This window comes from Lampetra fluviatilis, chromosome 25, assembly GCF_964198595.1.
Source record: "Lampetra fluviatilis chromosome 25, kcLamFluv1.1, whole genome shotgun sequence".
In the NCBI taxonomy this organism is placed as follows: Eukaryota; Metazoa; Chordata; class Hyperoartia; order Petromyzontiformes; family Petromyzontidae; genus Lampetra; species Lampetra fluviatilis.
Genome location: NC_136299.1, coordinates 4,800,207 through 4,815,241, shown reverse-complemented (window position 1 = coordinate 4,815,241; position 15,035 = coordinate 4,800,207). Strand labels below are relative to the sequence as shown.

Genomic DNA, 15,035 nt, shown 5'->3' with positions numbered 1-15,035 from the left:
CAAGAAGAGGTAATTTTGTTGAAAAGGTAATTTACTTAATCCATCATCCCTCTGGGGGTGTCTACAATATAAGTGCCTTCTTCTTAGGTTTTTTCGGTAAAGTCACGTAGAAAGTAAAATAAAATAAAAACAAAAATCACGACGTTTCGGAGGCAACACAAGTCTCCGTCATCAGGTGGGACCGTCACAGCCAGATTAGCTGTATCAAGTGAGGCAATGATTCAAGATGTAATCCCTTAAAAGCGAGTTGAGGGGGGAGGGAGAGGGAGGGGGGAGCTCATCAGACTATGGTAGCCAATGAAAGGAACGTATCGGGAGGGAGGGGGGGGCGAGGCCAAAGGGTGGGCGATGGACGTGGAAGCGCTTGTGCGCAAGCGGCCAATTACTGCACACGCCAACACAATGGAGCGATTGTGCGCAAGCGGCCAGCCACTGCACCCGCCAACACAATGGGCAGAGAGGAGGAAGGGAGGTCTAATACACATGATAGACAAAAGAACGAAAATGATGATGGGTACAAACTTAGGGGGAGCTCATCAGACTATGGTAGCCAATGAATGGAACGTATCGGGAGGGAGGGGGGGGGGCGGGGGGGGGGCGAGGCCAAAAGGGTGGGCGACGGACGTGGAAGCGCTTGTGCGCAAGAGGCCAATTACTGCACACGCCAACACAATGGAGAGAGAGGGGGAGGGGGGGTCTGATACACATGATAGACAAAAGAACGAAAATGCCCATGTTTATAACAATGCTGGCTGAACAATGAAGAGAGTACTGTTAAAATAACTGAGGATGTTAACACTCGGTAAAGTACAGTAAAATAGTGCCTGTCAGATAAGATGGTCCAAAAAATTTTGTGATTAAGTCTTTTTTGCGTGGTTGATAACATCTTTCCAATGATTACTAAGTTTGTACCCATCATCACGGTTGAAATTATGTCTGTGTTTGTATATTTGTATGGCTTCGTGTACAAACCTTTGATGGTAGCCGGGAGGTTTGCAGAGAACCTTGGTCTCGGAAAAGACAATTTCATGAGAGCCCACCGAGTTGTAGCAATGATCGGCCACGGCAGAAGAATCAGTTCTGCCGTGTTTCAGATCTGACTTGTGCTCGCGGACACGATCAGAAACATGACGTTTCGTTTCTCCAATGTAGCAATCACCACAAATGCAACTCAATTTGTAGACTCCAGGATACTGTAAGTCAGGAACGACATCCTTCACAGATGGAATCAGATCACGGATTTTATGCACTGTGCTGAATCGGACTTGGATCTTATGTTTGTTTAGAATTTTGGAGATCTTTTTGGTCACGCCAGCTATGTATGGTAACGTGATGGTTTTGGTCGGAGTTTCATGTGGCTGTTTCTGTGTGGTGGGAGAGACAGCTTGGCGGATAGTACGGTCAGAGTATCCGTTCATCCTGAGGGCCCGATGTACATGTCTTAATTCACCGGTCAGGTGGTGTTTGTCAGAAATGCCATGTGCTCTGTGGTATAGCGTTTTGATGAGAGAGTTCTTTTGAGATGGGTGGTGGTGGGAATCCGGTTTCAAGTAGGAGTCTGTGTGGGTGGCTTTTCTGTAGACAGAATGTCCCAAGGAACCGTCAGGACTCCTCCTGACGAAAGTGGATGACACTTTCGTCATCTGGCCACATGGCCTCCCAGCATTGAACCACTTCTTGGACCACATCAATTCTAGACATCCATCCATCAGATTCACCATGGAAGTGGAGAAAGACGGTAAACTACCATTCTTGGATATACCACAGAGCACATGGCATTTCTGACAAACACCACCTGACCGGTGAATTAAGACATGTACATCGGGCCCTCAGGATGAACGGATACTCTGACCGTACTATCCGCCAAGCTGTCTCTCCCACCACACAGAAACAGCCACATGAAACTCCGACCAAAACCATCACGTTACCATACATAGCTGGCGTGACCAAAAAGATCTCCAAAATTCTAAACAAACATAAGATCCAAGTCCGATTCAGCACAGTGCATAAAATCCGTGATCTGATTCCATCTGTGAAGGATGTCGTTCCTGACTTACAGTATCCTGGAGTCTACAAATTGAGTTGCATTTGTGGTGATTGCTACATTGGAGAAACGAAACGTCATGTTTCTGATCGTGTCCGCGAGCACAAGTCAGATCTGAAACACGGCAGAACTGATTCTTCTGCCGTGGCCGATCATTGCTACAACTCGGTGGGCTCTCATGAAATTGTCTTTTCCGAGACCAAGGTTCTCTGCAAACCTCCCGGCTACCATCAAAGGTTTGTACACGAAGCCATACAAATATACAAACACAGACATAATTTCAACCGTGATGATGGGTACAAACTTAGTAATCATTGGAAAGATGTTATCAACCACGCAAAAAAGACTTAATCACAAAATTTTTTGGACCATCTTATCTGACAGGCACTATTTTACTGTACTTTACCGAGTGTTAACATCCTCAGTTATTTTAACAGTATTCTCTTCATTGTTCAGCCAGCATTGTTATAAACATGGGCATTTTCGTTCTTTTGTCTATCATGTGTATCAGACCCCCCCTCCCCCTCTCTCTCCATTGTGTTGGCGTGTGCAGTAATTGGCCTCTTGCGCACAAGCGCTTCCACGTCCGTCGCCCACCCTTTTGGCCTCGCCCCCCCCCCGCCCCCCCCCATCCCTCCCGATACGTTCCATTCATTGGCTACCATAGTCTGATGAGCTCCCCCTAAGTTTGTACCCATCATCATTTTCGTTCTTTTGTCTATCATGTGTATTAGACCTCCCCTCCTCCTCTCTGCCCATTGTGTTGGCGGGTGCAGTGGCTGGCCGCTTGCGCACAATCGCTCCATTGTGTTGGCGTGTGCAGTAATTGGCCGCTTGCGCACAAGCGCTTCCACGTCCATCGCCCACCCTTTGGCCTCGCCCCCCCCTCCCTCCCGATACGTTCCTTTCATTGGCTACCATAGTCTGATGAGCTCCCCCCTCCCTCTCCCTCCCCCCTCAACTCGCTTTTAAGGGATTACATCTTGAATCATTGCCTCACTTGATACAGCTAATCTGGCTGTGACGGTCCCACCTGATGACGGAGACTTGTGTTGCCTCCGAAACGTCGTGATTTTTGTTTTTATTTTATTTTACTTTCTACGTGACTTTACCGAAAAAACCTAAGAAGATGATTCCTTGCAGTCACGAAAGCTTCAAATCTAGAAATATAAGTGCCACTGTGTGTCATACCCAAGAACAGGCATCGCAGTCAGAGACTTAAATTGGCCATGGAAATGTGGAAATGTCACTGCCGACTCTGTTCTGCCAATTGAGATGCTTGAGTGAACATGGAGACAAGCTGACTTGAGCTTGAACCAAGTTAAAATCCATTTGATTTTCCCTCGGAAACAGGGAGGCTCTCACAGACACCGCTTTTCACGATAGCGAACGTACTTCTGGTTACTGACACCGCAGCAACAATTGATGACACCGCATTTAAAAATGGTGCAATTCGCTTGTTTAAACTGTACTCTCAGAAAAATTATGAATGTAGACTGTTTAGCACAAAACAAAATTACATTCGAATATCCTATTTGTATAAAAACGTACAGCGATGATTGTAAAAACAAGTACACAATCAAAAATATGCAGTATACAGGACAGCATTTCAACTCCAAAGGTTATACCATGAAATAGGAATGTGGCAACAACACAACAGGCATGTCTGGGCATGCAATTCCATTTGGCTCCATATGAACAACTGCCCGTCAAAATTATCACACGAATCACACGTATTGAATCAAATAAATTAATGAAAAAAATTATATTACATATATTTGCGTAAAAAGTTAAATGTGTTTTAGTCCGTCTGGTTATTGGCCTTCAAAACGTACATTAACCATCATAATGCATTTAAGTGTGCAAACACTGGGTCTCAAATCAGCATGCTAAACAAATTCAGCTCGCTTTCTGGTTGTTACTGTTGATCAAAAACTCCCTCTAAATAACGTTGACTTTCCAGTACAAAAGACAACAATTTATGAGCAGTATTTGAACATTCTGGATAACCAAAAAAAGGGGCAAACCACTCCAGAGTTTGCATGTTAAACAAATACTTGCCGTCTAACATGTACTCCATGAGACCCAACGTTTAATAGACTGAGAATATATTTTATATTTACACGGAGACAGGAAGGGTTTATTTATGTTATTTCTTTCAATAACTCAGAATGATCCTTCACCGCATACAACTAGTCTTCATGACAATGCTACAATTGTGAATGAGTCAATGCAGATGAAGAAAAAACCCCGCAATCTTGACAAAACAAGTATTAATATCACGGAGATGAAATAAAAACGCAGAGAGATATAATGTGTGTACATGACAGTCTGTCCCATTTCATTCATCAAAACGTACTGGCTCTCCACATACAACTTATCCTTGCTCTTATTTTTTTATTGTATCAGCAAGACAGTTAAAGTGTAAATGATTAACCGCCTTTGTGCTCAAACAATCATGTGGTGCAGCTCATCTAATTTAAGGTCGTGAAGTGGCGAAATACATTCCACATTCCCATGGCAGGGGCTTTTCTATGCGCACAGGAGGAGGAAAATAAAACCACACACCGTTTACTTCCCAACAAGCGGAACTTATATTATCGGATCTCGGATACACTACAAGTTAAAGATCATCAAGTGTGTGCGCTCCAATGATGCCAAGAACATGCCACTAATGATGGACCAGTGCTGTAGAGCAAATGGATGACAATATTGTCGGGATATCACATCAGGATGCTTTAGTGTAGCACTGCAGAGGAATAACTATGATACTTCAATAAACGAGAATCCTTCACCATTTGTGATATCCCCATAGACCCATGGCAGACCGGTGTCCCCTTCAAGTGTAAACCAAATTACCGCTAATTAAAGCAATATTTCTACAATAATGACACTAACATTGCCGCTAAATGCTCCCAGTAGGTATAGCAGGCAGCAATTACAGAAGCAAACAATTCCTCTAGATGTTGGCAATAGCTCCCTACAATTTTCCACAGCACTGCAGTATATTAAGCAATGAACGACGACTGGAACAGTGCACTGCATCTAAAACTCACAAGGGGAAAAGATCATTATCACTGTTAATTTGCCAAGTATTGCCCTGGGGCAGCTTAAGACACAAGACTCCCTGCTAGCCGAGACAATATAAGTCGACGACCAGCGTATGCTGGAATATGAAACGCACGATTCTGTGCAGATAATTACAGTTCACAGATTTTGCCATTCATACAAAGGGCACGTTTCATTGGGAACAATGTTAAGGATGCCTTAAATGTCCTATTTAAATTAGTGCCGATTTCAGATCGCTCCCCAAAGAGCACAATTACAGCAGAAACACAATTATGAGCACCGATATCGACGGGACCATAATTGCAGATCCTGTAATCCACGGCACACCGCTGAGCAGCGTGCAGTGCCAGCCTCAACAGAACCCCAATCGACACCATCTACGATCATCGGCCATGCCGATCTGCTGCTGTACCCGGGCGAAAACCCTGCTGCGGCGAGGCCAACGCAGTTTTGGGTTCTCTAGCCCGAAGACCTGGAACTAGTTACCGGCAGATGTTTGGGAATCCATCCTCGAGTCCGAGCCAGTTTTGTAACATACAGCACTTAAAACAGTGTTGTTATTGTTGTTGTTATTCTACAGAGCTTACTACGTGTGATCAGTGCACATTCACGGTGGACTGGACGAATATGAGTGGATGATAACAAGTGTGCAAACTTAATTACAGTACTTACCGCAGAGGCTAGGCTTCTAATGTGCAGAAAAACGTTCGTGCCGACACGGTGTACGGCAAGTTATGGGAGGAATTAGATGCGTGATTTCGTCAATCTGCAACAAAATTGCAGGGGAAGTGCGGCAGGTGACTAGTGGCTAAATTAATACGTGAAAAACTTGTGGATTATACGGTTACGGTTTTCTGGCACACATTTTCTGTATTGGTGTATGTTAAAGGATGTTTTTTGAATTTTTCTTACCAATAAAGTAAAAAAATCCTTTTCTGCTTAACAAATCGCATCAGCATGGCTTAGTATGGGCTGGTATAAAACAAAAAATGGCAAAAAAAACCCAAATCTCATCTCTACAATTCCCTGCAGCTCCACTCCTGAAGCTCTGCCGTTCACGCTGCCCACTTCTATGGATCACGGTCCGCAAAGCGCCATCAATCCGCCGCGGTACACTGCGCATCACAGGGGCAGTCGCGAACTGCCACTAATCCGCGAATTTGCAGGGAATCGCAGACTGTTGTATTTCTGCTGTTGTGGGAATAAGCCAGGTCTGTGATTGCAGAGCCTGAAAGCACACACTCAAATGCCAACCTCCAAGACAACTAGGAACTCTTCAGGATAGATATGCTGTGGATACAAAAATAACGAAAGATCCCCCGTGTAGCCTTCACAGACTGTTGGGGCAAGTGCTGTTAGCGAGCAGCTATGAAGGCCGGAACAGCACACAAGGTGGCCAACACCACACTCGGCCGCCTTCGTCTCCCCAATGGTGATGTTTACACACCACACCGGGTACGCATTTCAGGCTGACTCGACCTAGGGGAGGCCCAGGATTGGTTGAGATAATTGTCACTGGTGTTGGCCGTGAGCGGAAAATGAACCCGGGTCGCTGGGTTCAAAGGGAAGTGCACAAACCGCTACGCCACCACCGCTCAGTACAGGTAAAGACACAATACCCAATACTGAATTAAGTTTCAGCTAAATGTCAGCGTACATTAGTAAGTTCAGCATATTTTTTGGTGCCCCACCAACATTTGACACTGACCTCACATTGCTGTAGAAAATATTTGCACTGCAATTCAATTTTTTACACGTAAAAATTGAACACCTTACACGCATTATGGAAAATAGAATGAAAAGAGAACACGTTATCAGTGCGTTTATGATAAAGCGATGTTTCGTTTTCTATTACGCGTGTGATAAGTTAGGCTGAACATGGAGCAACATGAGAAGTTAGGCTGAACATAAGGCAGCACGAGAAGGGACTGCACCCTGTGTTTAATAATTGAGCAACATTACGCCCTTCGCCATAATGTACATCCTTTGCGCGTGACGATACGTACAGCACATGGAGTGGTTGAAGCCTCAATCGCACCAATCTGCACGATGTAAGCACCTGCTGCTGCATGCATTTCCACTCCGTAGCAATACCACTTGCAAAATTAGCGTTTAATTGTAAGGCTGTGTAATTACAATCCCGCGTCTGGAATGTGAAATGGGCTCGAGCAAAATTGCAGGCTGCACTGCATTGCAAATGCCTCTGCAGCAGTATATTCAAGGTGCACTTCGTGCTGTTTATAAGCTCAGCTTTGGAAACAGTGATCCACAACCCAGGGGAAATTCTCTACGTTTTATAGGACGAGTTTCAGATTTATGGGTTTTTAAGAACGATTTCATAATGTGATTGGTTTAAAATGACACCAAATCCCAGTTTGGGAAGGGAAACAATGAAAATTCTGCAACATAAAAAAGTCCTTACAAAAATATGCACCGACCCCTTTTGCAGTGTAAACAGTTTGTGTTCATCTTCTTGGTTCTTTCGGTAAAGTCACGTAGAAGGGAAATAATAAAATAATATAAATAAAACATAATAAAATAATTCTCACGACGTTTCGGCCACAACGCAAGCAGCCGTCCTCAGGTGAAGAACAGGTCTGTCAGAAAGACAGCGTCTGAATGAGCACCACCAAGCTTGGCAGCGTATATTTAAGCTGGTTTGGAGGGGGAAGGGCGCCTTGACAAAGGAATTTGCATATAAAGAGGAATTTAGCATATTTATGGGAAATGCAGATATGGGATTAGTCACTACTTGTTATTTTATTATTTCCCTTCTACGTGACTTTACCGAAAGAACCAAGAAGATGAATCCCTGCAGTCACGAAAGCTTTAAATCGAAGTTTGTGTTTAGTTTGTTGTCCTTGCCCCGCACCTCTGATTAGTACGGCTAGGTACGGTGTGAAAGAAGTTCACCATACATACGGACAATGTACATTGCAGGAGAACTCTCATCCGCTGTGATGTGGAGGACAAACATCACAGATTCGAAAAAGTGGAGATAATAGGATGCATTTTCCCACGTGACTCCGCTTATCAGCAAAAAACAATTATGTGCATAATTCGAAGTCAATCCACAGTGCAGGAAAGAAACATAATCGCAGATAATAGAAAGAAAAAAGGCACGGATGATCTTTTTGAGACGTTACAGATAACAGGGCATCGGATAAGGGGAGTTATATATAAGAATTACAATGTACCAGCACAGCGTTTAGTACAATGCCATACAGTAGTGTAAATTGGTGGTAGTTTGGAGATGCGGAAAGAGCTGTGAAAAACAGACAGCCCTTGATAGAGGTGTCTTCGCCCATCATATAACTTAAAATAACACGTGAAGATGACGGCTTAAATCCTATGCCAACGCAATATTTCTGCTGCTCAGTGACGATACTGCGAAAAGCATAAGATAGTGGTGTCTCATTTACGCTCCAGTAAAGTATGGTCAAACAACCCCAAGGACTGACATGACGGAGAGGTGGCTGTTAATCAATGCTGGATTATACAATTTGTGTTTTTTGTGACTCCAGGTAATGGATCCCTTTGGCTCAATAAAATTAGTACCACCCTCGTGAGCAGCCAACATTGGTCATCATATGGAATAACTGGCTCCTTGCCACGTGAATGTGAAATGTTGTACATCGTCACAGGCCTGTCAATGCTGATGAGCACGACAAAATATAATATATTTTTTAGCAGGGAGACACTTTGCCTGCCTATTGATGTCTGTTTATACTGGTAGGAACCTCCTGGTTACACCAGCCCACAGGGGATTATTGTGTCTGTCGTGCAGGAACAGGAAGGGCTGGGTGTGGAGGGAGGGGCTGGGTGAGGAGGGGAGGGTGGGGAGGAGCTGGGTGGGGAGGGTGGGGAGGGGCTGGATGGGGAGGGTGGGGCTGGGTGGGGGGTGGGAGGGGTGGGGCTGGGTGGAGAGGGGCTGGTCACCCCGTGGTGCCCTTATAAAACTCAACGTTTAACCTACTCATGCCGGCTTGTGCCCGCCCTCACAGTCGGGCATATTTGCGGAATACACCACGCCGCCGTTGACCCTGGCCATTGACCGAGCAACCCAACGTTCCTACCAGCTCCCTCCGCAGGAATGTGTTCTATATCCAATTGAAACAAATATTGTTTGCAATGTTATACAGTACTGCAGACGTGTAGAGTATTTCTGATCATGGTGATTTATGTCTACTATCAAAATTAAACTACTAGACACCTGCTGATGGAATTGATGATAAAATATTCTTGCTGATATTACTACTCTTGATGGCTTCTGCTGTAGCTACTGGCTAATACTGCTACTGACGAGTTACATTGTTTTCTAAAACATGGAATATCTGCTGCCGATGATAATTCGCTAGCAACATAATTATGATGAACACGATGCAGACTTAGGGTTGATAACAACATCAAATTGCTACTTCTGATGATCATGCCGATGAGAACGGAGCTTTGCTAAAACAATTGCAAGACGATTGGATTCATGAAGTGTGCAAATGCGGCCACATCTCAAGGTGATGATCATGATACATTTCTAATGACTGAAACTTAGGGCTGGCTAACAAAATTATTCTGTTACTGATACAGCAAACTGTCAAGACAAACGACGTATCACTGCTGGCAAACTGGTATTTCTGCCCTTAATGATAAGAATTGAATGCTGCTCCAAATATATTCTAATAACACGTAACAACAATGTAAGTTTTCCAGCATCATGTTGCTCCTGTTGCTGACAATGTGGAAAACCTATGCTGTCCAGAACTCCTCTTATCCATTGTGATGCAGCGGAGAAATAATGAGGATCAGAGGACTCACGGGGGTTATCCGTGCTTTCACTACACTTATATGTGGGGAAAATATATCGCATGATTGGGAAAATAAATTTCAAAACGTTGCTGGCCTTGGATAACAGGAGAGATTTCGTGGACCTGCGCAGCTGTGGCAGAAAAGACGAGTTGTGACTGAGAAATGTTCTCCTATTCTTGGATATTTCGGTAAAGTCCCGTAGAAGGGAAATAATAAAATAATAAAAAGAAGACGTAATAACAATTCTCACGACGTTTCGGCCACAACACAAGCAGCCGTCCTCAGGTGAAGAACAGAGCTGTCGGAAAGACAGCGTTCTAATGAACACCGCTAAGCTCGGCAGCGTATTTTAAGCTGGGTGGGAGGAGCAGAGCGCCTTGACAAAGGAGTTTACATATCAACAGAGGAATTTAGCATATTGACGCTAAAAAAATTCGTTTTCAATCTAGATTTTAATGTGCATAGCTCCAGTGGCTTTCTAATAATCTTGTCAGCATTGTAATCCCATTCCAATTCTGGATGGATCATGCAGACAATGGTGCTGACATAGTACTGAACTATATTGCTGACTGATGCATGCTGCCTAAAGCAGCAAACAAAAAAATTACATTCGCATTCAGTGTCAGAAGCCCCATTAATGGCAAAAAGTAGTTGTCAAGCATGAAAGCGTGGCTTTTAGATTCGACGCCACTGTGCCATGAAGTGAACATACCACGTGTGCATTGCAGCAATGCATGGGGCCATCCATTTAGTAGGTACGCAAAAATCTGTAAAAAATGTACCCCTCCCCCTCTCCCTGTACCCACGCGTACCTTTTACCCCCCCCCACCTGCGTACGTACACTTAACGCCCCACCCCCCCCGAATCCTATAGAACGGCCGATATTTAATCCACGCAGAAACGATCAAGGATTAATAATATTAACGTGTTTAAGAAAACAGATAGTCCACCAGGCCAATGTAGACAAATTATTATCAAGGCTTCAAACCCCCCCCCCCCGTTTGGAGGGGGTCTACTGACAATGTCCGTACATTATCAGTAGACCCCCCATACGCAAGCGTACGCATTTGGGTTAACCCCCCCCCCCTCCACGAGAACGTACTAAATGGATGGCTCCTATATCTAATGCCAAAGATGTAAATGAAGGAGCATCCAAGCGGATATCATTGACACTTCACTCTCTCGACTTGTGTACATGCACTTAAACTGCAAGTCACCCATGTCGTTTCAAAACAAACACGCAGCCTCAACAATACGTCTCTAACATAATGTGAACCCACACAGCCTCAGTCTCAACACAAACCCACATCTCAATACTATAATACAAATAAAGACTCCACACGAATCAAGAGCCTTAACTCCTTCACCCTGCATCCTCAACACTAAGCAAGAGCTTCAACGTGAACCCACAACCTCTACACAAACCCAAATCCTCAGTACTAATCCACAGCCTCGACACGAACCCAGAGCCTCAACATGAACCTATGGGATTTCTACTTAACAACCCGGATCAGGAAGCTCTTTAATGCGAGAGCAGAGCTTTGTTAACACCTGGTGATACTGGTTTTATCTCCTTCTAAGCATCGTGTAAAATTGTCAAAAATGTTGCTTGCTGTGCAACGTTCCGGTCTGCTGCAAACCCAAATAAAAATCACATATCTGCCCATGTGACAACTTGATTTGAGCGGCTGTGTGGAGTGGTTGAGGGTTACAGTTGAAACATTGCCATATTTACATGACCTAACCCAAAATAACCTAATTTTGAATCAAGAAACACACAGCCTCAACTTACAACAACGGCTTTAACGTGAACCCAGAGCCTCAACACGAATCCATAAACCTCAACATAAACCCAAGCTCTCAACATGAACGGACAACCGCCACGTGGACCCGCAACCTCAACACAAACACCAGAGCAATGCTGGGGTTCCCTCGCCTATATTTACAAGATGAGAAGAACCCTGAGACCTCGACTCCGTCACTACATGATAATAGGAGGATCAGCTCCAAGTTATTCTATTGAACTCGGCACATGGAGGGGGGAATTTTAAAAACCTTAATGGTGACACATTGCTCAAGTGAGGAGCTGTATTCTTAGGTTTTTTCGGTATAGTCACGTAGGTAAAACATTTTAAATTAATAAAAGTAAAATAAAACAAAATAAAAAATCACGACGTTTCGGAAGCAACACAAGCCTCTGTAATTTACTACTGTACGTGAATCGGAAGTTTGTTTTTATTACCAGAAGTAGATTCGAACTGTTTGTATTGCCTTAGAATCTTAGATCAATATTGTTATGACAATGCACTAAAATAGCATCAACACCGCCAGTTCCACGGTTGGCTTAAGCCTCTAGAGAGAAGAATATCATCACCCTCAGCTTGTTAGAGCAGCTACAAAACAAGATGAATTGCAACTTTAATGGTGCATCACAAAAACCAAGCAAGGATACGAGTTTGTTTTTAGTTAGAAGTTAAATGCCGCAGCATCTCAAAGCTCCTTACAAAACACAAAACCAGGAAAATACAAAAGCCTCCAACACACCGTGAAGCCAAACACTCATTAATGGAATTAATGGCCAAACAGCCTCATTAATGCCGACCAGTTAGGCTTTCCTGGTAAAAAATGTGGAGATCTGCATCATCATGATCACCATCATCTCGAGCAGGGCAATGCACCAAGGTGGTGAGACGTGATCTTCCTCGCCTGGTATGCATGAGGTCAGGGGTTTGATCCCAAACCATGACGCCCGCTGTATATTTGGAGTTTGCGTTCTCTCCCCGTGGTTGCGTGGATTTTTTTTATTTTCTCCGGGTCCTCCGGTTTTTCCCTCCACATTTAGAAACATGCAGTTTAGAGTATTTGGCTGCTGTACATTTCCACACGATAGGTCACTTTGTTGAGCTATAATTTGTGGGCAGGTCGCTTCTGAAAAATAGTTCCATAGCTCAGTGGGCTTTGCCTGGTAGGATGGGGATGGTTCAGCTGAATTTGTATGTGTTTGGGTGATTTGTTTTACGTTCTTGTCCTGTGCACCCCTATCATGTTTTTGCACCGTTTGTTGTTTCAACGTTCTTACCCGCCCCTACTGGACATATGTTAAAAAGATCTTCGTAAAAAAAATATTCTGATTCTGGTATTTAATGGTGGTGTGCATGCAATGGCAAGGAAAATCCCCCCATCATCATTCCTATCGCCACCACCATCCATCAATCGCTGTCATCATCTCTCGTCGTAGCAGTAGATTCTGCACTCGAGTCTTTGACGAGGCGGGCGCATTCCCATCGCCATCATCGGCAGTACTATTCAACAGTCCTCATCAGCACCATCACCGCTACCATCATCAACGGTAGCGACAGTCACAGTACTGGAGAGGTCCCACCTGATGACGGAGACTTGTGTTGCCTCCGAAACGTCGTGATTTTTTATTTTATTTTATTTTTATTAATTTTGATGTTTTACCTACGTGACTTTACCGAAAAAAACCTAAGAATACTGTAGAGAAGTTTGCCGGATTCCACGAGGAGGTGGACAAGTCCCCATCTGCACCACCACCATCATTACCACCACCATCGTGGCCAGCGATGGTAGTTACAGGAGTCTATATTACCACTACCATCACCACCACCACCGATACACAGGAGTTACCGCCATCTATGACTAGGTGGGCGAGTTCCTATCATTACTATCACCACCACCACTACCATCACCACCATCACCAGTAGTACCACATCACAGCAATAATAAAGCAGTCCTCTAACAGGCGGTAGAGTCGCCACTACCATTACTGTCAAAACCATCACCGGTCGTAGTTTCATCCAACAAAAGTAGTAGTGAACGAAGTCCCAATCACCACGACCATCATCACCACCACCACCATCACCATTACAGAAGTCCACTAGTCAGAGGGATCTATGACTATAGGTGGGCGAGTTCCAATCATTAACACCGCTACCACCAGACTGTAGTAGTTACCTGAGCCCCATCCCCACCACCATCACAGTACTAGAGACAGCACGAGTAGTAGTTAGTTAGTTACCAGTCCCCACCACCACCATCACCACCACCATCACAGTACTAGAGACAACACGAGTAGTAGTTAGTTAGTTACCAGTCCCCACCACCACCATCACCACCACCATCACAGTACTAGAGACAACACGAGTAGTAGTTAGTTAGTTACCAGTCCCCACCACCACCATCACCACCACCATCACAGTACTAGAGACAACACGAGTAGCAGCAGCAGTTATCTGAGCCCCCACCACCACCACCATCACAGTACTAGAGACAACACGAAATGTTAGTAGTTACCAGTCCCCACCACCACCACCATCACAGTACTAGAGACAGCACGAGTAGCAGTGGTTACCTGAATCCCCACCACCACCACCACAGTACTAGAATCAACAGTACTAGTAGTAGAGAGTGAGTTAGTTACCGGAGTTCTCTACGAGGCGAGCGAGGCCCCTCTTCTCGAGGAGTCCCGCGTGGCTGAGTCCGCGCGACTCGAGGAGGCCGCGCAGCTTCCTGAGGCTGAGCGCCACCGGGTCGACGAGACGCGAGGCGAAGATGCCGGTCTCGCACCACGACACCGCCTCGAAGAATCGCGCCAGCAGGAACAGCACGCACACGTAGAGCAGCAGGAACAGCAGCTTGGCCCACATGCTGCCTATGGTAATGGACGTGAGTGGTGGTGGTGGTGATGGTGGTGATAGTTGGTAATGGAGGTAAATGTGGTGGTGACGATGGTGGTGGTAGTGGTGGTGAAGATGATGGTGGTTGGTAGGGTGGTGGTTATGATGAGTGCTGAAATAGTAACAGCGGCGGCGGCTGCTGCTGCCGTGTCAGTGACAGCAGCCTGAGGGCTTCTGTCAACACTGGCTGATGGTGATGTGTGCAGCCCCCTACAGGAATCATTAATGAATGGAGGGAGACGGGAAATGGCTGTGATATTGGCGGCGCGCTTGATTCCAGGGACGGTTTAGGGGGCTCGGTAGGCGAGAGTTAAAATCGAGAAAGAAGATTAGGTGATGTTGGTGCGACGTGCCCCTATAGGGGATTTGTTTTGGTGTCTTTGGTTAATTAGTAAAATGGCAGTGACGTCACGCGTGTTAAA

At 45.0% G+C, this 15,035-nt stretch overlaps 1 protein-coding gene across 1 annotated transcript in view; it reads right to left on the bottom strand.

Annotated features, from left to right (window-relative positions):
• RNF103 (ring finger protein 103) overlaps positions 1 to 14,938 on the bottom strand; it is a 41,686-nt gene extending 26,748 nt beyond the window's left edge. Inside the window, exon 1 of the mRNA XM_078868030.1 lies at positions 14,358 to 14,938. Coding sequence (XP_078724156.1) covers positions 14,358 to 14,583 — 226 coding nt within the window. The 5' untranslated portion in view covers positions 14,584 to 14,938. The remainder of the gene's footprint in view (positions 1 to 14,357) is intronic.
• Positions 14,939 to 15,035: the final 97 nt, after the last annotated feature.